Raw genomic sequence first — 24551 nt, forward strand, 5'->3', positions numbered from 1 at the left:
TTTTTTTTTTTTTTTTTTTTTTTTTTTTTTTTTTTTTTTTTTTTTTTTTTTTTTTTTTTTTTGTTAAATTATGAATTTTTTAAAAAGTTTAAAAAATAATAATTTAAACGAGTTTAATAAATATAAATTTTTAGTTTTAGTTTTAAAATTTTATATTTATAAATACTTTCTTTGATTTATTATTTTAGTTTTAGTTTTAAAATTTTATATTTATAAATACTTTCTTTGATTTATTATTCACACTCTTCTAAAAAACTAAATTAAAATTTTAAGATTTTCCCTTAATTTTTAAAATTTGATAAACAAAAAAAGAAAAATTGGGTCATGGACTTGGTTATTATAGATTGAACTAGTCGGACCGAGATCCAAATAGTACTCTAAGCTCAATCCAACATTGATTTAATGAGTCTAACTTAAAGGTTGGGTCGTGTGCTTGACTATTGTACGTTGGGTGAGCTCGACACAGACCCAAACAGTGACTTAAGCTCGTAGGGAGACTAGACTACGGCTGAGTTTGGACCTTCACTTTAATGTCAATGTCGAACATTAGCTTTATTCGTGAAAGTTTGCAAAGATCCTAGAATGACATTTGGCTTTGCAACTTGGAGCTTATCAAATACTATGTATGTTATGTCTTGGCATGTAAAGATATGTGATGATTATCATGTATAAATGATGCATATAATTATGTCATGGATGAAAGGAGAAAAGGAATGATGTTAATGCTATGTTATGAATGTAAATCACGGAGACCTCATGCATGTATATATGTCATGTGCATCAGGATACTTCCCTGTTATATTATCTTAATAGGGATGCATGTCTTCGATATTTATGTTCGTCATGATATCATGTAGGTCTTTCCTTTTCTGTGACGTTCGGCGACGAGTTAACATGTCTGACCAAGCCAAGGCCAGGGGTATGTATACACATATCCAACCCGGTCCAATCACTAACCAAATCCACTTGAAAATTCAAGTTATTCTAAAAGATTTTTTTAACACAACCCAATCTAACCGAGAAAAACTATCATTCAATCACGGGCTTCAAAATTAACCCAAAAGCCCAAAAACCTCTAAATTGTGGGCATAAGAATAAAATATATCTTCCATATCTATAAATAAAAAAATAAAAAAATGTCTAATATCAAAAGAGTATGAACGCACTATCTCTCACTCCAACGTTATCGTATCGTTTTATCAAATCAACCGATAAAATAGAGCGTTCTTAATATATTACGTATCCACAAATAATATTGACATTTAAAAAAAAAAAAAAACAAAGTTAGGTCATTTTTTAAAATAAAAGGTCAATAAAAGTCAGCTCTTTTCCCCACCATTTATTTGAAAAAAAAAAGGGAAATTTTGGAGGTAAATAACGTGGAAATATCTATAATATGGCCTACAACTTTAATTTATGTGGCTATAAAATTACATTTGAAATAAATTCAACCCTATAATTAATATTTTAACTCAATTTTAATTTAAATTATTATTATTATTATTATTATTTTGTCAAATTCTTGTGTACTATAAGGTACTTGCATAAGTTAACAAAGAGGAGAGAGAGAAAAAATGAGGAGAGAGAAGAAAAGAGATATTCTTAATAAAAAAATTATATTTTTGATGACTTGTTCTTGGTCTTAATTAATTAATTTAATTATTAAACTTACAATTTTTTTTTTTTTTTAGCATTACTTGGAAAACAAGGTTATTCCTATAATATCCATTTTAAAAAAATTAAATCAATTTAGTGATTCTGTTCTTATCTTATTAAAAAAAAATTACAAAATTAAAAGTCAAAACTAAATTGTATTGGACCCGTTCATTATTTTAATTATATCTTTCGATTTATATATTAAAATATCCTCTATCAAAAAAATTAAATAACAAACGACTAACCTTTAAAAGAATTTAAATCAAAATAACTCTGAATTAATTAGGAACCTACCTCAATTAATCTAATATAAGTTGAACTCTTAATCTGGATAATTAAGATTGATTTAGGGTAAATTCGAGCATAATTCGATCGATAAAATATGAATTATAGCTAATGATTCTATATTTCATATTGATGTGGTGGTGCAAATTAAAAAAAAATGCAAAAAAAAAAAAAAACAATTTTAGGAAACGTTCTTTATCATAATCAAATGGGGAATTTTTTTTTATGCCAAACTTTAATTCACATCATGACCTAAAATTTCAATATCTAAAACAAATTAAAACAAAACCCATTTCATAAAATTGAATCAATTTACTAAATAATACAAACAAGATGTCAAGAACCCAATCTAATATTTTGTTTTAGATTCTTACATAAAAGGAAGAAAAAATAAATTAAGTTGTTGGGTTCTTTAATTTGTACAACGAATCTAGAGGAGTATGCGTTTTCAGTCAAATTTTCCTTGAAATTCTTAGCTATGGCGGAAAAACAAACCAGTCCGGTAAGATTTGGGATCGGAATCGGCCATAGCCACCGAGCTCGGCGGCGGTGTAAGAATAAAAAGTGGGTGTCTCAGTTAACGCTATTTTTACTGTTTTTTATTCTTACCGATCAATTCCTCGGGATCTGTTTTGGGAGTCCTTAATGTGGTCGAGGTAAATTTTGACATCGACGGCGTTAAAGGGGTTGGTGACAGGGTTGCCGCCGTTTTCCTCGAAGGCGACGCGGAGGCGGCTGATGAGACCGGCGACGCTGTTCCACGGTTGCTGGGTGGGGCAATCGCAGTAGGGATCGACCGGGTAGCGGTGGCCGAAATTAGGGCAGGTATCGGCGTGTACTTTGGTGTCGCCGAATTCGTCTAGATAGCAGAGGAACTCGACAATATCCGCTCCGGTGCAGGTGGCGAGGCTCAATGTCGGGCACCGACTTCTCAGATACTGCCGGAATTTACTCCAGTCTAGCCGTTTCCTGCACTCATATCGGCTGGCCAATGGCGGCTGTCGGACCGATACAGAGGGCGACGGGTAGTATTGGCTGTAGAAAGAGCCGGAGGAGGATCGGTTGGAGGTAGTGGACGAGGAGGAGGAGGAGGAGGAACTCCGTCGGGCTAGGGCGGCGGCGGCGGCGGCTGCTGCTACGGCGGCTGACATGGCGGCAACAGAGAGGGAAGAAATAGAGAGAAAATGGGAAGAGAAAACAGAGAATGATGAAAGGAGGAAGAGAAATGGAAGAGAATATATAAAGGGGGATTTCTTTTTGATGGGGTGGAAGACAGAGGGCAAAAGTGTAAAAAGATAAATAAATAATAATAAAATAAAAATAAAGAGTGTGGGGACCATTTGAGGAGACAAAAGGTGGGACCACAGCATTGACAGCCACGTCATGCCATTGTGGACCATTTTCAAATTTCAAGTATCTTTTACGTCATATGATATACTTCTGGCTATGGATAATTAACATTTCTTTTACGCATTCCAACTTTATAAATAATAAATTCATAAATTAATAACTTTTTTTTTTTAATAAATAAATTCATCAAATTTTAAAAAATTATTTAATACGTGTCGGTATTTTATGAATACGGATACTCCCTTGGTACTCGTTCTTCTTTTCTTTTACGAAAATCTCGATTATGACTTTGAAGTCGACCTCGAGAAATTCATATAAACATGATAAGGCGTATAAATCCATAAAAATCTATTTAAAAAAATATGAACTAAATTAAAATTTTGTTAAATAATTGTTCAATAAATAGAAATATTAATTTTCTTGCTTTTTTTATTTTAGGGTTTAATTATTTAATATTAAAATTAGTGGGTAAATGTAATTTACTTTATTACCCTCCCGAAGTATGTGAATTTTAGCTTGAAGCCTAGCTAAGGAATACCATCTATTAAATGAGTTCATACCCATTTTCGGAAATTAAAGTTATTAGATTGGCGTAATATTCTGGGAAATTGTCTAAATTGTTAGGCAAAATTATTCTAATGGTTAAAATTTTACCATTCAAATTTGTGTTTAAAATAAATTATTTAATAAATCATTTTGTGACTAATAAATTTTTAAATGTGTACGATCCGTTGAAGGGGAGAACGAAACATTCGTTATAACGAGTGTGAAAACTTTACCTTAGCAGACTCGGTTTTAAAATTTTGAGATGAAGGTTAGAAGGGAAGCTAAAAAAAGAACAATATCTGCTAGCGGTAGACATGAACGGTTACAAATAATATCAGAACTAGATAGCGGGTTGTGTGTCAACGAAGACGCTGACCCCTAAAGAGAGTGGACCATGAGATCTCGAAACCTCTCGAAGACACTGAGCCTCTGAAGAAACCAAATTTAAGTTGTTTCTAAACGTGTCTTAAAAATTTAAAAATTTATAATTTAATTTGTACGTGTATTATTATTATTATTATTTATTATTTTGAGGATAAAAATAAAAGAATAAAACGTGACATGACCTTTTATTTTGGACATTATATAATTATTTAATTATATAATTATTTACAGTTATAAGATAATGTTTTTAAATTGGAGTAGTTATGACACTGCCTTCCCTTTTGTTTTGGTTTTTTTGTGGAAATAATAATAATAATAATAATAATTTAATTTTCTCGAAATTCCAAAATGCCCTCTCTTATTAGATTAAATTCCATTCCTCACGCCCTCAATTATTTAATTCCCACATATATGAATATGCCTTATGCTCAATAATTACATATCCAATCTTGTTTTCAATAAATAAAATTAAAAAAATATATATAATATCCACTCTCATTATTGTATCAAACTTTGGTCTATTCTATTTTAATTTTTATGTATAATGTTTTTAGCTATATGCTTTTCTAAAGTGTCTTTTTTTTATTAAAAAAAATAGAAATTGAAAATATTCGAAGATTTTCATTAAATTTGTAACCGCCTAGATCACCGTTAGTAGATATTGTCCTCTTTGTGCTATCTCTCTTGGGCTAGGTGAAGGGGGAAGGTTTTCACACCCTTATAAATTGTGTTTTGTTCTCCTCTTCAACCAATGTAGAACATCACAATTCACCCCCTTCGGAGTCCAGCGTCCTCATTGACACTTTTTCCTTCCTTCAATCGATGTGGGACCGCACCAAACCACCCCCCTTCTGGGCCTAACGTCCTTACTGGCACACCGCCTCATGTCTACCCCCTTCAAGGAATAGTGAGAAGGCTGACACATCGTCCGGTGTCTAGCTCTGATATCATTTGTAACAACCCAGATTCACCGCTAGCATACGTGTTTTAAAGCCTTGAGGGGAAGCCTGAAAGGAAAACCTCAAAGAAAACAATATCTACTAGCGATGGATCTGGGCCGTTACAAATTTAATGTCCCATATCCAAGAATTGGATTAGGATTCAGTATTCGGATTTGTATCATGGACATGGGTCGTTACAAATAGTATCAAACTGATACCTCTCCCAATAAGGTGTGGTTCAGGGACAAACCAAAGTGAAAGGTGTTGGGCATGCAACACCCTTAAGAATAAAAGACTTAAAGAAAATGAAAGTTATTATCTATACCAACAAGATCCACATTCTTCTTCGGTAGCTCAATTATAGAAACTCTATAGTTAGAGAGCGTGTTTTGCTTGGAACGATTCTATGTTGAGTGACCTCTTATAGATATTTTTTAATATGCATGTGAGTGAGGAAAAACATACTGGTTAGTCAATGAAAACAGCTTCACTCTTAGAAGCAAATAGTAAGTAACATGACTATGTCAGAGTCATCACGTGCCAATTTCAAATTCCAAATCTCGATAATAATTTAGGACATGAGTCATTACGATAAAAAATAATTATTATTTTATTATTAAAATTAGAGATATCCAATGGAGTAGGAAATCCTGGTTTAGAGAGTGAAAAGAGAGTTCTGCTCGTTAGTTAACACAAAGACGGAAACAGGGAGGTAGAGATGTCCACGAGACAAGATGGGACGAAAAAACCTTGTACGTCCCATTTCCACGACCTATTTCATTTCCTATATATATATATATATATATATATATATATATAGATTTCTCCCTTATGGTTGTCTCTCTCCTAAGTAATGGGTTTGTTTCTCTCTCTTGTTTTCTCCCTTTGTGACGACAAATACACACTATGCTTAGTTGGAGAAAGGGAAATAAGGAAACAAAAAACAACCAAACAAATCTGTTCCTAAAAATAAATAAATAAAATAAAAAAACCGAACAAAAAAGATGCCAATTCTCACCACTTTTCATTAAAGTGTACCTAAATTTACTATTTATTTTGAATATCAAATAATACTTTTCACACTTTTTACATAAATTTAATTTTTTTTTTTTTTTTTGTTCCAATTTCATTATTACACATAAATAAATTTTGAGATAAATAAATCTCGAGATACATCTCCTCGAATAATTCCTCTCCCTTAGATGCCAAATACTAGATATTTTAAGTTTCGAAATCTTAAAGTTTTTAAATAGGGTTGAAGTTATGTGATAAATCAATTAACTTCGAGAAAATAAAATAATCAAACATATCTTTTAGGTTGTTCATCTCAAAAGTTGATGGTTGATTTCTACCGTACAATTGTTGGGTAACTAAAAAAACGAAGTAAATTTGAAAATCGACGCCTAGGAGGGTAGCACGCTCCTAATACAACACTGGGTTCGGATTGTAGGGAACTGTAGGATATGGGACGTCTAATCCTTTTGTCGCTGTAAGGCTAACTAATCGTATGAACAGGCTTGGAGATCTCTAGTTCTAGAAGGCATGTGAGTCTGAACCCTAAACCCTAGAAGGCATGTGAGTCTGAACCCTGAACCTTGAACCTTGAACCCTAAATCCTAAATCCTTGAAGGCATATGAGTCCGAACCCTAAACCCTAAACCCTAAACCCTAAACCCTAGAAGGCATGTGACTCCGAACCCTACCCTGAATCCTAAACTCTAGACCCTAAACCCTAGAAAGTATGTGAGTCCGAACCCTAAACCCTAAATTCTAGAAGGCATGTGAGTCTGAACCGTACGAGCCGAAAACCCTAAAAACGTAAGTAGGAGAGAATTATGGAGATGGTATGGGGGTGGAATGGGATTTTAGTAATGAAAATGACATTTTTCTTGAAAAGAAAAAGAAAAAGGAAAAAATGGTGGGAGCATTAATGGAGTTTGAAGAAGGTGTGAAGGGATGGGAGTGTGGATGATTGGGATGGTTGGAAAGGGTCATTTGGTGGCCACAATTCCAAGCCCACTTAGGTATCATTATGAGGATAATATTTCATGTGAAAGTGATGCCCTACTTTGTTCTTTACAAATCATGTTTTACTCCTTTAATCCTTAATCAATTTGGTGTTAAATCATATAATCTTCGTTCGTTCGTTCGAGGATTGCATCAATACAACTTACTGTTTTATCAATCAATTCAATCGTTCGAACTAAAGGTGATTTCATTATGTATAATTCTTTTAGAGAACCTTTTGTCCGTGAGTTCTAGATTCAGAGCAATGTAATAGCTTAGAAGTTTTGAAAGTAAGAAAAAAAAACCCTAAATTTTCCGGTTTATGTTGCACATATAGCTATAGGTTTTGATTGTAGCTTGCATCATTGGCTCTGGTGTTCGTTTGGGTAGCCTGGGTGGTGTCTGTTCATGGTTATGGCTCTTCGTTCGTGTTTGGATGACTAGTTCTTGTGAGATTCCACATCGGTTGGAGAGAGGAACGAAATATTCCTTTTAAGGGCGTGGAAACCTCTCTCTAGCAGATGCGTTTTAAAACCGTGAGGCTAACGCCGGTATGTAACGAGCCAAAGCGAATAATATTTTTTAACATTGAAGGGCGTGGAAACCTCTCTCTAGCAGATGCGTTTTAAAACCGTGAGGCTAATGCCGATATGTAACGGGCCAAAGCGAACAATATTTTTTAACATTGGGATTGAGCTGTTAAAAATGGTATTAGAGCCAGACACCGGGCAATGTGCTTGGGCCCCCAAGGGGGTGAATTGTGAGATCCTAGATTGGTTGGAGAGGGGAACAAAACATTTATTAGAAGTATGTGGAAACCTCTCTCTAGTAGACACATTTTAAAACCGTGAGATTGACAGTGATACATAACATGTCAAAGCAGACAATATATGTTAGTGGTGGGCTTGAGCTGTTACCGTTCTTCTTCTTGGCTAGATCTTCGTCTCGATCGCTATTGTTGTACCTCTGTTGTTTGATTTTGCTCGTTGACTTTCACCTCAAACTACAACGTATATGAAGTCATTGAATTTTATCGTTGTTTTCTTTATTCACCGCCACATGTAGTGCTCGAGGGGATGCAAGCATGAATTTAGTAACGAAAATTAGAACACGCAATTCCTAAATTTGCCCTTGCTTAGAAGTTAATATCAATACGATGTTTAAAGTACGAAGATAGTGACATAAATTTGTCCTTTTCAACATTATCTCGACATTTTAAGTATGAGTTAGCTCAAGTATTAATTCGATACCCAACCTATAAATTACTCTAAGAAACGAAAACGAAAACGAAATTAATAATATAAATTTCTTTTCAATATAAGACGACATTATTCAAGTTTGGTATAACGTTACATCATCTCCAGATCTGAAACTTTAGATCGACTTTTTAATTTTTACTATCAACGTCACTAATCATCATTTTTTTCCTCTCCGTCATTATTTGGACAACAAAATCAACAACAACAACAGCAACACGTCAATACAACATCGACATAGTTACATGGGCATTGTCGACCGAGTCTCGAAGCTTAGAACAATAATTTTCAAACGACAACGAACGTGATAGAATATTAATTTGCTCATAAACAGTAAATAAAAAACAGTCCATGTTAAGAGTTCATAATGATATGCAAATTAAAGGCACAGACAATAGTACAAATAGGCATGCTCTTTACTTTTTTTAATTTGCCTTGAATATCAACAAATCAAACCATTCACAAAATTTCGTTATCAAAATCTGGGATCTGGGTTCGGTACCTGATAACCTCAACATTCATCTGCGACATAGTCACGTTACTTACCCAACATGTTTTGTTCTTATTCACGTGCTTTTTAGAAAACCGATCCAAAAAAACTGAAAAGGAAAGTCTACCTTACTGTTATAGGTAGAGCGGGAGATTTAAATTGTTCGAGTTAGAATGAAATGAGCTGGAATAATAATGAAACTAACCAATTACGATAATTGAATGGAGTCAAAAAGAAAATAAAAGATGAAGCCAAATCTCGGTGGGGACGAGTGCCTTTCTTTTACCGCTCACTTCAAAACAACAACTTTTCTTCTGCTTTTCAAAGGGCCTTTGAGTCGGAAAAGAGTCAAGATCAGTCGATCGACGATGATCTCCCTTCGTCGAGATCTAACAATTATAAAAAAAAAAAATTGGACAATTTATAAATTTTGAAAAAAAAAATAATTGAGCTATATCTATTATTATTATTATTATTATTATTATTATTATTATTATTATTATTATTATTATTATTATTATTATTATTGAATTAAACAGAATATCTGTTCTTGTCTGATGCTTAATTAAAAAAAAATACTTCACATTGTTTAAAATGGGATAATTATATTATAGAAAAAGATTTTTTGGAAAAAGAAAAAGAAAAAGGGATTTTTTGGGGATTTTTTTCCTTTGAAAAGAAAGGGAATATATTTCTTTTCCTTTATTTTTTCTCCTATGATATTCTCTATCAAAATTTATAAACTAAAATAAATAAATAAACAAATTAAATCTATGGAACGCTTTTTTAAAATTAAATGTATTGTTGTTTCGGGTAATTTTGGACCGAAGGAATAAACTCAAAAAGGTAAAACAAAATAAGGATGAGGCTAAAAGTAACCGAACCATAAGAAGAAACGGAATAACGTCTTTTGACTTAACCCTTGTCAGCCTCGACATGAAGTCGTTGTGCCCATAATCCTAACTTAGTTAACCAAACCCTCGTATGAATAAGCTGTTATTACTTCAAGAGAGGTAATTCCGCTCTCTTACTCAAGCTCAGTGTATGTAACAACCGTTATATCGGTGTACGTATTTTATTTCTACCACTGTTGTACTATATTTTTTCTTATAACTATGCAAATAGTTATTGACGACGTATTTATAACAGTGGGAAACTCATTTAATGGAAGTTTCCCGATCCTATGATTTTTTCAAACCTTTTTTTTTTTTTTTGTATAACTTTTTCAACCCGTTCACATCATGATTGATGCTTTTGATATTCATTTTAGACCATCCAATTTTGCATTTGCTATCATATAGCTTAGGTCATTTAAGTCAAATTGTATCCTTTTTAGAAAAGAGACCTCCATTATATCGAAAGATATAACAAACGATATCAATGCTTATCACGACACGTCTGAATTCCTCTATCATAATTGATATCAATTAAAGTAACCAATTATTTTCTAACTAAACTATATTATTTTCAAACGGAAACTATCGAGATCAATTAATAGCTTTGAGGAAAGCTTTTCAATCATCTTATCACGGCACCTGAGTTCCTCTATCATAATTGATATCAATTAAAATAATGAATTCATCAATTTTCAACTGAACTATACTATTTTCTAATCGAAAAGATCGAGATCAATAAGTACTTTTGATGAAACCTTTTCAATCATCTTTAACTTGATCACGACACGCACGTCTGAATTCCTCTAACATAATTGATACCAATTAAAATAACCCACTGTACTATTTTCAAACCGAAAGGATCAAGATCAACCAATAGATTTGATGAAATTTTTTTAATCATATCACGGTACGTCTGAATTCTCTATTATAATTGATATGAATTAAAATAACCCATCAACTTTTAACTAAACTATACTATTTTCAAACCGAAAAGATCGTGAACGAGATCCAATCCGAACGCGGAAAGGTTAGCTTTTTCATTATTATGAATTAACCTTGAATGGTGGGCATGGGTTGATTTTAAAGTGACAGCTGGTGCATGTGCTTGAAAAAATTTCATGTTCTTGAAGAAGACAGCTAATTTTCACATTGTTTTTTTTTGTTTTTTTTTTTTTTTGTTGATTTAGTACACAACAGAGATTTGCTTCCAAGGTTTGAGCTGGCAATTGTGCTTTTTTTTAGATTGTTCTGTTGTAACGAACATCCAATGTTTTGGAATCAGATTCCCAAGAACAGATTTGGAACATTAATTGTTCACCAAACATGGGAGGAATTTTAATTCATTGCATTCCTTCTAAAGAAATTTGAACACTTTTATCCAATTTTCTTTGTCGGTCTATCCATTCAAACGTTTGATCTATTATTGGTTAAGGATATTCATGCCGATTGGAAAAAGAAGTCTTTGTCGATCAGTATTCGACTGTTATTTTCATGTTATGACACACTTTTTATGAGATTCTACCTCGGTTGGAGATGAGAATGAACCATTTATTATAAGGTTGTTAAAACCTCTCCATATTAGACAAGGTTTAGAATCATGAGGCTGATGACGATACGTAATGAACCAAAACGAATAATATATGTTAACAGTGAGTTTGAGTAGTTGCAAATGGTATTAGAGTCAAACATCGGGTTGTGTGCCAAAGGGGGTGGATTGTCAGATCCCACATCAGTTGAAGAGAGGAACGAAACATTCGTTATGAGAGTTTGAAAAGCTCTCCCCAACAGATGCGTTTTAAAACCGTGAGAGCCAAAGCGGACAATATCTACTGGTCGTGGGTTTGACATGTTATACTATTACTTATACGTGGACGGTAATTGACAATAAAACGACCTATACTCTTGAGCAAGAAAGTCAAATGTTTAAATTCTTACAACCCGTATGTGGTTGAACTAAAAAAAAGACAACAAAACAGAACATGTCACAGTCTCGTTAATTATTAAACTCAAATTTTAACGATAAGGGCTAAATTTGAACCTTTTGACTTTAAGGGATCGAAAACGACATCTTTCTAAGTTTAGAGATAAAAACTATATTTTGACAAATGCGGCGTTTAATTATTGATTAAGAGAACCAACCAAGCATTACGTCAAACTTTATCATTAATTTATATAAGTTTTCATATTCACAATAGCTGGTTCTAGCTATATAACTTGTCCCACGTGGCCTGCCTATCAAGACTTTTGTTCATCCCTTTTGAGTTTATGTTTTCCAATTTGATATTAAGACTTTTTGTTCGAAGTCGTTTGAGTTTATGTTTTCTAATTTGATATTAAGACTTTTGTTCGAAGTCTTTGAGTTTATGTTTTTTTTAGTTTGATACTTGTTGGATACGTATTAAACACTAGCTAGCACAATAAACGTGTTAGACACTAGCCGTACAGAGCCAATCAATAAACGTGTTCTTGTTGTGTCTTGCATATAATAGTCATATCTCTAGGCTTCTAAGGTTATCACGAAAGATTGATCCAAACCTCGACTCATTTTAACTTGAAATTTGCTATTGTAATAGTCCAAGCCCACTGTTAGCAGATACTGTCCGCTTTGGCTTGTTAAATATCACCGTCAGCCTCGCGGTTTCAAAACGCGCCTACTAGGGAGAGGTTTTCACACCCTTATAAGAAATGTTTCGTTCCCCTCTCCAACCAATGTGCTATCTCACAATCTACCCCCTTGGGGGCTTAACGTCCTTGCTGGCACACTGCCCAGTGTCTGGGCTCTGATTCCATTTGTAACAACCCAAGCCCACCGCTAACAGATATTGTCCGCTTTAACCTGTTAAATATCACTGTCAGCCTCACGGTTTTAAAACGCGTCTACTAGGGAGAGGTTTTCACACCCTTATAAGAAATGTTTCGTTCCCCTCTCCAACCGACGTGAGATCTCACAAGCTACTCCCCTAAAGGGCCAACGTCCTCGTTGGCACACTGCCCAGTGTCTGGACTCTGATCTCATTTGTAACAACATAAGCCCACTCCTAGTAGATATTGTCCGCTTTGACTCGTTACGTATCGTCGTCAGCCTCACGGTTTAAAAACATGTCTATTAGGGAGAGGTTTCCACACCCTCATAAGGAATGTTTCGTTCCCGCCCAACCAACCATGTAGGATCTCTAAACCCTTTTCTTCATGGTGAATCTAAGAAAGGAAAAAGGACAATGCACTACGGAAAGGGACAAAGGAGGTTAGACAAGAGATGGGGAGAATGGACCTAGCTTAACATCATATCATTAATGAGTTAAGGCATTAATGAGTTAAGGCAGAGGGTCTTATCATTCGTTGGTGTCCACAAAATTTATATTTTAGTGAAATCTCAGTTCCCTTTCAAGTTCTAATGGGTCAAAGCATTGGGCTCTACGTGGGGTTTCCCCATATTTCATCAGCTCAATAATTGTTCATTGAAGTTTCAGCTCTTGTAGGAAAGTGTTTCAGACAAAGGGAGACGACAAGTTGGAAGAGTTCATGATCATCAGCTCAAGAAATTATCATAACATATTCTATCTTATCTCTAGAACAATGTTGTAAACTAGACAGATAAACAAAAAATCTGGTTATTTCATCAATGATTCTGAATTTTCAATCTTGTAAAGCAGTTTCTGATAATGATTTACTCATAAGAAGTTGTGGGTGCATTGGAAGGTAGAGTTGAGGAACATACCCTTCTTTTTTCAGTTCGAAAAGAAGACTATCCAGCACGGAATAGATCTGAGCGGTAAGCGGATGGCTTCCATCGGCTGCAACGAACATGTGGGTGGCGTTATTGACCTCGATCCAGCTATAACCAGGAATCTTTCGAACTCCTCGTTCTTTCATTATGCTTCGTACTTTGAGTACCTTCTTCCATTTTCCAGCTCCAGCCTGCACATTTGCAAGCAATACATAGTAGCCAGAGTTTAGAGGGTCTAAATCAAATAGATGTTTTGATGCCACTTCAGCGAGCTCGACGTTCCCGTGAACGTGGCAGGCCCCGAGTAGCGTTCCCCATACACCTGCATCTGGAGGGAATGGCATGTTATTTATTGTTTCAAATGCTTCATCCAAACGACCTGCACGACCAAACAAATCAACCATGCAGGCATAGTGCTCCATTCGAGCTGGGATTCTGTATTCCTCTGTCATGAGGTGGTAATATCTAATTCCTTCATCGACTTGGCCAGCGTGGCCGCAAGCAGATATGATGCCGATAAAGGTGACATGGTCGGGCTGGATGTCGTTTTTTAACATTTCGTGGAACAGAGCAAGACACTCCTTTAAATCACCATGGTTGCCATAGGCAGAAATAATGCTATTCCAGGAGACCTCGTTTTTTCCTTGCATCGTGTTGAACACTCGTCGAGAGAGGTTCAAGTTTCCGCACTTAGCATACATGTCTATCAGTGAACTCTCGGCATAAAGATCAGACCTTAAAGGGCCTTTGATCATGAAGCCATGGATCTCTTTTCCATAATGGAGAGCAGGTAAGTTTGCACAAGCAGATAGAGCACTGGATATGCTCACACAGTCGTACGGAGTTCCCTCCGTTCCCATTTGACGGAAAAGATCGATGGCCTCGCCTGGTCTGCCGTTTTGTGAACAACTTGTGATCATGGAGTTCCAGCATATAGCATCCCTTTCAGTCATTCTGTCAAAAACTCGACGAGCAAGGTCCAACCGTCCACATTTTGCATACATGTCCAGAACAGCACTGCCTACATGACATTTTCTATCAAGACTATTTTTTATGATACTACAGTGCAATTCCTTTCCTAAGTTTAACGCTGCCAAGCCAGCAAACGCTGGAAAGACACTCGCAAAAGTCACAGAAGTCGGCTTCATTCTCTCTTGCAGCAACCATCTAAACGCCTCCACTGCTTCTATGTTCATCCCATTAAGCACGTACCCTGAAATCATGGCCGTGCACACGACAGTATCAAATGAACTACTTTGGCGCAAAATTTTTCGTGCCATTTCCACATCCCTGCACTTCAAGTATATGTCAATTAGAGCACTTTTTAAGAACATATCCAAAGCTACACCATGCCTTACAATGTAACCATGAATTTCCTTGCAATGTTCGAGACTCAACAACTCAGCTACACAAGGTAAAAAACTCGCAAAAGTGATCGAGTCGGGCTTTATTCCTGCAGATATCATCCCCCGAAACAAAGGTTCAGCCTCACTCATCAAACCATTCTGTACATACCCAGATATTATTCCATTCCAACTCACCAAGTCACTTTGTGGCATCATATCAAACAGTTTACGCGCAGCTTCTAAGCATTGGCATTTCGAGTACATAGCCAACAACGTATTAGCCACCGGAGAATCCAACTCCAGCCCGAAACTAACAGCAATCCCGTGAAGTTGAGTACCTAAATCAAGCATTGCCTCCGAGGCACAAACCGATAAAACACAAGCAAAGGTTACCGAATTTGGCTTAATCTCACTATGTCTCATGTCCAAAAATATCTTAATAGCATTACCAGAGTCCCCATTTTTCACATAACCATTCAGCATAACATTCCACAAAACACAATCCTTATGAGGAATATTATCAAACAGGTACTGTGCATCACTCAAGTGACCATTCTCAGCATACAACTTAATTAAAGAACTCCCCACAAAGGCATCCTCCTTAAGACCCAATAAATCAACAGTTTCATGAACAATCCTACCCATCTTCACACTATTCAAAGCACCACAGGCTTTAACCACATAAGGAAATGTATACTTATCAGGAGAAATTCCAGCACCCAACATCTTAAAATAAAACAACAAAGCATAATTAAACCGACCCATCAATGTAAACCCCCTAATCATCCAATTCCAAGTCGAAGAACATCCCAATTGAAGCGTATAAAACATGTTCTTGGCATCCTCGAGACTGCCCGTAAGCACATACATACCCAAAATCCTAGAACCCAGATATCCATTTCGATCAATTCCACTGACAATGGCATGAGCATGAGATTGCTTACCTTGACGAAGAAGAGAATGGTCCTTGCAAGCTTGAAAGATTGAAGTCAGTGCGGCTTCTGCATTCGATGAAAACAAAGTGGGGCTTATTTGATTTTTGTAGTTGGATTGAGTAGAAAAGAGAAACTCAAGTCGAGAGAAACGAGGAAGAAATCGATGAACTGAAAAATAAAATTGGGAACGAAATATGTAGAACATGCTTCGTTGATCAAATCATGTTCATTTGGCTGAAGGCCCAGCCCGCCCTCCGAATCTTTTGCTATTAATCTTGCTCTTGGATTGAATTTTGGGTTCCGAAAAACAGCTAGACATTTTTGTTCTTGGAGAAATTATAAAAATTTAATATTTTAATACGGAATCGAATTTACGAAAAGATTAAAAACACACCCAATCGGTAATGAGAGAGCAATTGATTCGAGTCTAAAATCCAAATAACAACCCTCTCAAATTCCATAAATTAAACTAATATCCTTAGTTTCAAACCTCAACTCCGGTACTATTTGTTAGACGAACACGCCTCTCTATAATAGTATGATATTATTCTCTCTTTTTTCAAAAGGCCTCGTCTCAATGAGTAGTTTCAAAAATAAAAATATTTAAAATTAAAATTACCTTAATTTTTTTATAAATATGTTTAAGGTATTTAATACTAAATTATAGTTTATTATATATATATATATCTATATATATATATATACTATTTAATATTTTATTAAAAGACAAATATCTTCTTATCATATTTTTTTATTTATAGTTATTTCCATAATTTATTTAATTATAAATAAATTTTCGATGAATTATGCAAAGATTGGTGTTAATAACCTTTAAAATTTAATGACTACATTTTAAATATAATACTGAAGGTACATTCAACTTTTTTAAGATTTAAAAATATTTTTGAAATTAAAAAAAGATGTTTTTTTAATTTTTTTTAAAAAAATTAAAGATGTAATTGAAAATTTTAATATTTTAGATATATTTTTTTATCAATGGCTCAATGGAGAAGCAGAGTAGTAACGAAGAAAAGGGTTTAAAAGACAGTTGTTGAAGACTGTGGAGTTGAAACCGCCATTGTTAAGGGGGGAAGAAAATGAAATATTTGCAGACATGGCCGCCATTGATGATTCTGAGATATTAAGGTTTGAGTTTTTGGGATATTTAAGAAAAGACATGAATTTTTTGCGGAATCTTTGTAACTGTTACCCTAAATTTTCGACTGTTAGTGATCAAGTAGAAAGTGGAAGCCGCCATTTTCGGTGGCTACGACGGTTATGTTGGAGAAGAAAAAGAAAAAAAAAAAAACATTTTCTTATTGGGATTTCCTTAAATCTTTGTCTAGATATTATAATCACGATACAATTACCTTAATAATCACGAACTCCTGTTTTTCTCGGGAAAATTTGATATTTTCTCGAGAAACAGAGCAAATGGCAATTTTAGCAGAATCTTCCTTTTCCTGCTTGTAAAACAGAGAAATGGGTGTGTGTTTGGCAACCGAGAAAATCTTAATAATTACGGACTCCTGTTTTACTCTTGTCGAGAAAATTTTCTCGAGAAACAGAGCATCGGGCGTACGATTTATGGCAGTTTTAGCAGAAGCTTCCATCTGCTGCTTGGAAAACAGAGAAATGGGTGTTTGGCAACCGAGAAAATCTTAATAATTACGAACTCCTGTTAATTTTTTTCGGGAAAATTTGATATTTTCTCGAGAAGCAGAGCATGTGGCATACGAGGAATGGCAGTTTTAGCAGAATCTTCCATCTCCTGCTTGTAAAACAGAGAAATGGTGTTTGGCAACCAAGAAAATCATAATAATTAGAACTCCTGCTAATTTTTCTCGGGATCATTTAATATTTTCTCGAGAAACAGAGCAAATGAGAGTTCTAGCAGAATCTTCCATCTGCTGCTTGTAAAACAGAGAAATGGGTGTTTGGAAACCGAGAAAATCTTACAGAAAAACCTGAAAATAAGCTGTTTAGAGCAATGGAGTGAGAAAATTTCCAAGAAATGAAAAGGGGTTTCTTTTAATCAATTGAAAAAGTTCTACAAAGAACAGTTAATGATCATCATGAGGTTAGCATCTAATCGAAACTAAACTCTAAACTCTAAAGTAAAGTGTTTTAAGTACAAAAAGAAACCTCTTAGAAACTTAGATTAGCTATAACAACAACAAAGAACAAGACAAAATGATGAACAAGCTTCCTCTGTTTTTCTAGCTGCTGTTCGTGTGAAGAATCTGATTGATGGAGTTCAAAATGGACGGATTGGATTGAATCTCAGAGGAATTTGCAAGATTTTGGACGAACCCTTTTGGAACCAAACACTTTTCTTCTGCGTACAATTTCTCTTGAATCATTGTCGATTCAAGAATCTGAAGATCCTCTGTTTCTGTTTGTTCTTGTTCTTGCTCTGTTTCTTGCTTCACTTGCAAAATGGCGACTTGGGCTTGCAAGAATTTCACATATTTGAAAGCAGAACTCAACATTTCAGCAGTGTTCATCTTGCTGCCGCCAGGAACCAGCTCGCCAAGCTCCTGCGTCTTCGCTGTTATCTTTCTCCGCCGTTCCCTGGCCGCAATCGTCTGCGCCGATAAGTTATTACTCGACGGCGACGGCGATGGCAACGGCAACGGCACCAAGGTCGGTGTACCTTTCAAGCAATCACCCTTATTCATCATTTCAGCATTGCCCAATCTACCATCCCACTGATCGGAAAAAAACTCCGGCAGAGGAAAATAACCTCCTTCGCCACCTACATTACCGCCGCCGCCGCCATAACAAAAACTCTGTTCCATCACGACCCTCTGGCGTTTGGGGCAATAAAACTCAAATTCATCACAAGGGAAGAATTCAGCCGAGACCGGGACGAATTCATCAACGGCAGGAGTCGGGAAGTAGGGGTAAACATCGGAAAAGACAAACGGCGAGACGTCATCGAAGAACGGAGCAGTAGCAGTCGGGAAAAAGACAGAGTGATCGACGGCAGCAGGGAGGTAATCGAAGGTGGGGTCGGGGAGGAGCTGCGGCGGAGGAAGGTGGAAAAGCTCCGGTGAGATTTCAGGGGAAAAAGGGTGGAATTGGTGATGATAAGAAGAAGGGTCAGAGGAGAAATTGGAGTAAAAGCTAAGAGCCGCCATTGAAGAGGAAGAGAGTAAGAAAAGGAAGGAATTTGGACAAGAAACTGAACAAACTAACTTGAAACTCTGACAGTGTTTTTGTTTTTGTTTTTGTTTGTTAATTTTGGATTATAAGAGAGAGAGAGATGAGATTAATGAGGAATCAGTTATAGAGAGAAGGGTAATTAGTAGCTAATTAATCTCCGTGAAACCCCCAACTTCTTAACCCACGATTCTCTCTCTCTCTCCTCTTTCTCTCTCTCTATTGTGTTGTTAGTTATTATCTAGGTTTAGGGTTTTGATAGGGGTGTACATAGGGTTTGGTTCGAGGGTAGAATCGTCATCGAACCGCACAAATATAACGAAAAAAATAAAAACCCGAGTCGAACCCGTTGATTTATAAGTATTAAAGCCAAATAATCTCTAGACTTACTACTAAGATGTGACGGTAATAATCCAAAAATCGATCGAAATAGTTAATTTTTTTTTCTTAAATGAAAACCGAGTGGAATCGAACCCGAACATGTAGTTTTTCCGTCGGTCTAAGCCATTTTTTAGATTTTTTTTTGTAATTAAAAAAAAAAACAGTTACTTTTGGCGGCTTCGCCACTTTTTCACCTTTTTTTACCTCCCTCAAATTTTCTCTCTCTAGGGTTAAAAAAAATATATTTAGCTTAATGAATTAGATAATAATTATTATATCTTAAATATTGATAATTTGAATTTATAATTTAAATTACAATAATTTGAAGAGCTTAGTATCGGTTATTTTATTTACATTATGATTATAAATTATATTATTTGAATTTATGACTTAAAGTAATGATATATTATCATTTTAATTATGTTTTATTAAGATAAAATAAGTTTATTTTCTTTAATTAATAGTATAAATAGGTTATTTTTATTATTTTGAAATATCATTATTTTAATTATTTTTATTACTATAAATAGTTTTCCCCTAAACTTGCTCACTAAGCAAAAATTAATTAAATTATATTTAAATACTGTGGGTGAAAATTTACTAAAATATTGTGCCTATTTTGATGGGTGAAAATTTACCGGGTTTTACTAGAGTAATTGTGGTTAGAAGTGAATTTACCGTGTGGCTACTGGGGTTTGTATATTTAAAATTAGTATTTATAGAAGAATGAAAATTAAATTAAAATTTAACTGTTAATATTATTTTAATAATTTGACCTAATAAAAATAAATTAATTATATAAAAAAAACTAATTTAAACGTGTTGAAATTAATTGCAATAATCGAATAAAAATATTATTTATTTATATAAAATTGGGAAAAGCATAATTTTGCATGGTACAAAAATTAGGAGTGGATAAAAAGAAATTATTGTTTCCATTTTCAAAATTAAACTATAAAATTGTCTCAATGAATAAATAAATAAATAAACATTCATTTTATTTGTTTTCTTAATATATATATTTTATTTTAAATAATATGTTTAACTTTAATGAATTAAATCTTATTTGATTGTATTTTTTTTCTTATAACCAAATAAAATGAAATATACGTATTATATACAAATAAAACTATTAAAATTTAATCATATTGGAAAAATAAAGGTTTCAATTTTGTCAATTAGCAATAGAAATTTATAATTTTTTTTTTTTTTGGATGAAGATAAATAAATATGTCCGACTTTTCTCACTTATAAGATAGCTACAACTTAAGGATAAAAAATATTCGAACGATTTTGTTTATTATAAATTCAAGTAATGCAGAGCATTAAATAATATTAAGGATCTTATAAATAAATTTATATTTAAAGCTGAAATGATAATTTGCACGATGCAACATAATTTATACAACTAAAAGCTTTAAAGTTTACTCAACGACTTAGAACAAATATAACTCTATAGCTTCACAATTCTAAAACGCCTTTGTAATTAATCAAATAGGCCTGTGTACCATCTTAAAAGAAAAGTAACATGAACTAGTATAAAAACATTCGGTAAATAGCTCACTTATTGTTTTTAAGTAGCTATCAATCTTGCTTAAATTCTTTATATCACGTGTTTAGTCTATGAGTTTCTCATAGGTGTTAACATGGATTCTCTCTCTTAGGCCATTAATCATACACACATTTAATTTACAACTCGAATAGCTCCACCAAGCTTATCAACGCCAAAAGAGGCTAAGGGTTGCCAACTACTACAATGTTAAGGGTTCACTATTAGAGATTTAGTTGACTAAACCCTAATAATTCTCGCATGGTAACTTGATAATGAGGCCAATAATATGAATCAAGAGTGTTGTAAATTGCATAACTAAACATCGTAACATTGCTTCCAATTTTATAAACTCACGTGGTATATATCAAGCATCTTAACGTGATATCAATCATTTAACATGCTTCAACCATATTTTAGGCATAAATTCAATTCATTAAAAGATTCATCCTACAAGATAAAACTCAAATAGAATTTCCAGTTAGCCACTTACCTCAATTAATTCTTGTTTCTAGAAAAATTTGAATCTTTTCCTCCTTTAAATTCTCCAAAACCTGCCAAGTAGGCCCTAAAAATCATATAAAACATCAATATGGTTGAAATTGACTCAAAAAACGGTAAAAATTAGGTCAAACCGGTCCAACTGAAACAGTTGAATCGATTCTTCTTCCTCCCGTCTGCCAGATGCTCATCCCTTGTTCTTCAATATTGGATTTGGAGTGTTCTAATTCACGATTTCCGTTGTTTAGTTTTGTTGAGTAGAGTGTAGAAATGTGCTGATATCAGAGAAAACTCTGCAGTAAGCTTGTGGTTAGGAATGTGTGTTAGAGAGTGAGATGTTAGGAATGACATCAGAAGTTTGAGATTTATTCCGTGTTGTGAGGTTGAATTAGTAATCAAAGTAATGATGGGATGTGATGCTCAATTATAAAGTAGTTCATCCGCATTTAGAATGATGCTGGTTATGCACAAAAAGAAACAAAACAACAGCATTGTTAGTAGCAGGGACGTGACTCAGAAGTCAAAAACCAAAAGCATCTAACTCTTGTGAAAATAATGGATCTTCAACAAAAATGAACAATATGATACTTATTTCTACCAGCATGTTTGAACAAATGAATTCAAAGCTTCAACAAATATATTATCGGAGTCGGTTCAACTTACCAGGTTTGACCATCCATCCCAACCACATTCTTTCAGGGTTCTGCCTTGATGGCTTGCAGCGGTGTAAATCCAAGATCCAACAAGAACTGCACCATGAGGAAGTCATCGGCTTACGAAAAATTGAACGTGTTTTCATCCAATAATGGAGAGCTTAACAAAACCAAAGCTCAGACTCCGTTGCTTTCTTCAGTAACAAAGGCCTTTAGCAATTAGAGTGACCAATATCTCAGCCCCCAGTTGTCCAGTAGGCTAATCTTCTGCTGCTTTTACCAACAATGTTATAAGGACAGTTTGCACGGTCCAAAATTTATCAAGATCTCCCTCTGGGGGTACTGTCATCTCCACCATATATTTACTTGATTCGATCATGGCGCAAAATTCAACAAGATCTCGCTTGAGGTCATCATTTGCTTCGAACCTTTGAGTACACCATATATCTGCTTGATTTGCTGCCTTCCCGTTACCAGATGATCCCTCATTCTTCCTTCTTACCAAGCCTTTATCTAAACAAAAGATTCCATGAACGACTTCATGTTTTTAGTATCCTCTTTCGATTCTGGATGTTTTTGTGGTTTGAAGACCTTCCATAGTCCAATAGGATGCCGACTTGGGCTCTTCGTTTCGTTATCTCCTACAAATTTCCCAAATATCTTCCCACATTCTGGATAAGGCTTAACAAAAAGGTTATAGAACCTGAGCCTGCTAGGCTTGATAATTTCCCTCAATCCAACCTGAGAACCAAGCCATCCTTTTGATTCCAAATATTCAATCACAAGGTAGCGAGGAACAATCTGTTTTTCGAAATTGATTCCCAGATATTCAGGAACATCCATCAAACAGTCAACACCAAATTTCATCTTATGGGTCAAGAAGTCAATTTTCTTTTCAATGTTCTCTAATTCGTAAGTGATCAACCTCGGTTCTTTCCAGAGCAATTTAAATGCCCCTGTACGAATCAGCCCATGTTTACATAAACAATCAACTCTCTGTTTCACTTCAAATGCTGCTCTTAAAGCACAGTCTCCAAAGATTTTCTCCTTGATTGAGTTCCTGCATTTCAGATTGCTAAGCAACTCGAGGCACCTTGAAATTTCTCCTAATTCTGTGGCTAAAATTCTCGGTTCCCTGACAATTTCTCTTACAATCACGTTTTGATCAAACCCCAACTCATTGAACTCACCAATCAAACTCTTCAATCTTCCATCAACCCTAAATCCTAGAACTTTGGGAATCGAACAAATGATCCGATCAATTTCACCCCTTCGAATTCCAATTCCTATCAGAAATTCAATCGTTCGCAAGATTTCTTCCTCGTTCGAGAACACTATTTCAGGGTAATCCTCTAAAACCCTAGTCACAGTAGCATCACTAAGCCCTAAACGTTTCAGTAAATCTACAGTTGTAATAAAAATACACGAATCCAGCTGAAACCGTTTAGATAACACCAGCATACTCCGAATCATCAATGCAGAAACATTGCGTAAGTCAATTAAGGACAAACTTGCCTCCCATTTCCTCAGAAACTCCAAGTCCAGAACCGCAGGACAGTCGATCGCCATGGAAACGAGATCCTTCGGGAGAATTTTGAAGGATAAAAGAACGGCAACAGAAGCTTCAATGTCCTGCAAATTGGAATTCGTCAAGAAGAGATGATTCTGTGAAAGAAAATTGCTGATTTGGGATTGCGTGAATCCAATCTTGTGTAAGAGATCAGGTTGATTCGGGGAAATTTTGAGATGATTGGAGAAGGTGGAAGCTGCTTTAGCTGAAACAACATGGTGGACTCTCTGAAACGAGAAGGTAAGATTTGAGGTTGAAATCAACCGGCGAAATGCAGAAGCTCTGACTAAGATTCTTCCCGCCATTGAAATGGGTTTTCTAGCAACGCGCTAACACCAGGTTTTATGCGACGTTGCAGGATTAAGGGCTCAATTGGCGTCCTTTTGTAAAAATGAGTTTTTTTTTTTTTTTTTTGGTAAAAATATATTTTATTAATTCACTGAATTCTACTAATAACCATTTTAAAGGTCCTAATAATGTTAAAATTAAAAAAAAAAAGAAGATAATTTTGTTTTTTTTTTTTTTAAATAAAAGGTAATTATTTAATTAAATTAAATAAAAATAATTGAAAATGACAAAATAAATTTTTTTAAAAAAATTTAAAAAATAATTTAGTTTTGGAAAAAACTCCTAATAATATTTTAAAAATATCTTGAATTTTTAAAAATGTAATTACTACCCTTCAATTTTTTTAAAAAAAAATTGAAATATATATTTAATGATCTACACATTCTAAAGTTAGTTTAAAAAATTGATTAGTATTTTTTTTAAATAACTGTAAATATATTTTTAAATTTTTAAAAAAATTTAAAAGTATTTTTGAAGTTAATAAAATTAAAATTTTTTAAAGAATATTTTTTTGAAACTAATGATTTTCAAAAAGAAAAAAATTAATATATTTTTTAATTGTTTT

General features: G+C 34.4%; 4 protein-coding genes across 7 annotated transcripts; all 4 read right to left on the reverse strand.

Annotated features, from left to right (window-relative positions):
• Window positions 1–2279: 2279 nt before the first annotated feature.
• Window positions 2280–3161, reverse strand: LOC111495526 (protein G1-like6). Its single transcript, XM_023145599.1, has one exon. The coding sequence runs from the start codon at window positions 3090–3092 to the stop codon at window positions 2547–2549; it is 546 nt and encodes a 181-aa protein (XP_023001367.1). The 5' UTR covers window positions 3093–3161; the 3' UTR covers window positions 2280–2546.
• Window positions 3162–13324: 10163 nt separating this feature from the next.
• On the reverse strand, window positions 13325–16103 carry LOC111495492 (pentatricopeptide repeat-containing protein At4g21300). 2 transcript variants are annotated; one of them, XM_023145558.1, is made up of 2 exons: window positions 14897–16103; window positions 13325–14833 (listed from the first exon to the last, which is right to left on the reverse strand). In XM_023145558.1, exons 1-2 carry the CDS (start codon window positions 16022–16024, stop codon window positions 13448–13450), a joined length of 2514 nt encoding a protein of 837 aa, XP_023001326.1. In that variant the 5' UTR covers window positions 16025–16103; the 3' UTR covers window positions 13325–13447. The 2 variants fall into 2 exon arrangements, with proteins under 2 accessions (XP_023001326.1, XP_023001325.1); XM_023145557.1 differs by having other exon boundaries at window positions 13325–16102.
• A 1935-nt stretch (window positions 16104–18038) lies between these two features.
• LOC111495708 (transcription factor bHLH52) lies at window positions 18039–18962 on the reverse strand. The gene has a single exon (XM_023145868.1). The coding sequence runs from the start codon at window positions 18960–18962 to the stop codon at window positions 18039–18041; it is 924 nt and encodes a 307-aa protein (XP_023001636.1).
• Window positions 18963–21328: 2366 nt separating this feature from the next.
• Window positions 21329–24010, reverse strand: LOC111495333 (transcription termination factor MTERF15, mitochondrial). Of its 3 annotated transcripts, none has more exons than XM_023145311.1 (2): window positions 22079–24010; window positions 21329–21708 (listed from the first exon to the last, which is right to left on the reverse strand). In XM_023145311.1, exon 1 carries the CDS (start codon window positions 23941–23943, stop codon window positions 22582–22584), a length of 1362 nt encoding a protein of 453 aa, XP_023001079.1. In that variant the 5' UTR covers window positions 23944–24010; the 3' UTR covers window positions 21329–21708; window positions 22079–22581. The 3 variants fall into 3 exon arrangements, with proteins under 3 accessions (XP_023001079.1, XP_023001080.1, XP_023001078.1); XM_023145312.1 differs by having other exon boundaries at window positions 21329–21718; XM_023145310.1 differs by having other exon boundaries at window positions 21329–21872.
• Window positions 24011–24551: the final 541 nt, after the last annotated feature.

This window comes from Cucurbita maxima, unplaced genomic scaffold (genome assembly GCF_002738345.1).
Source record: "Cucurbita maxima cultivar Rimu unplaced genomic scaffold, Cmax_1.0 Cma_Scf00021, whole genome shotgun sequence".
NCBI lineage: Eukaryota > Viridiplantae > Streptophyta > Magnoliopsida > Cucurbitales > Cucurbitaceae > Cucurbita > Cucurbita maxima.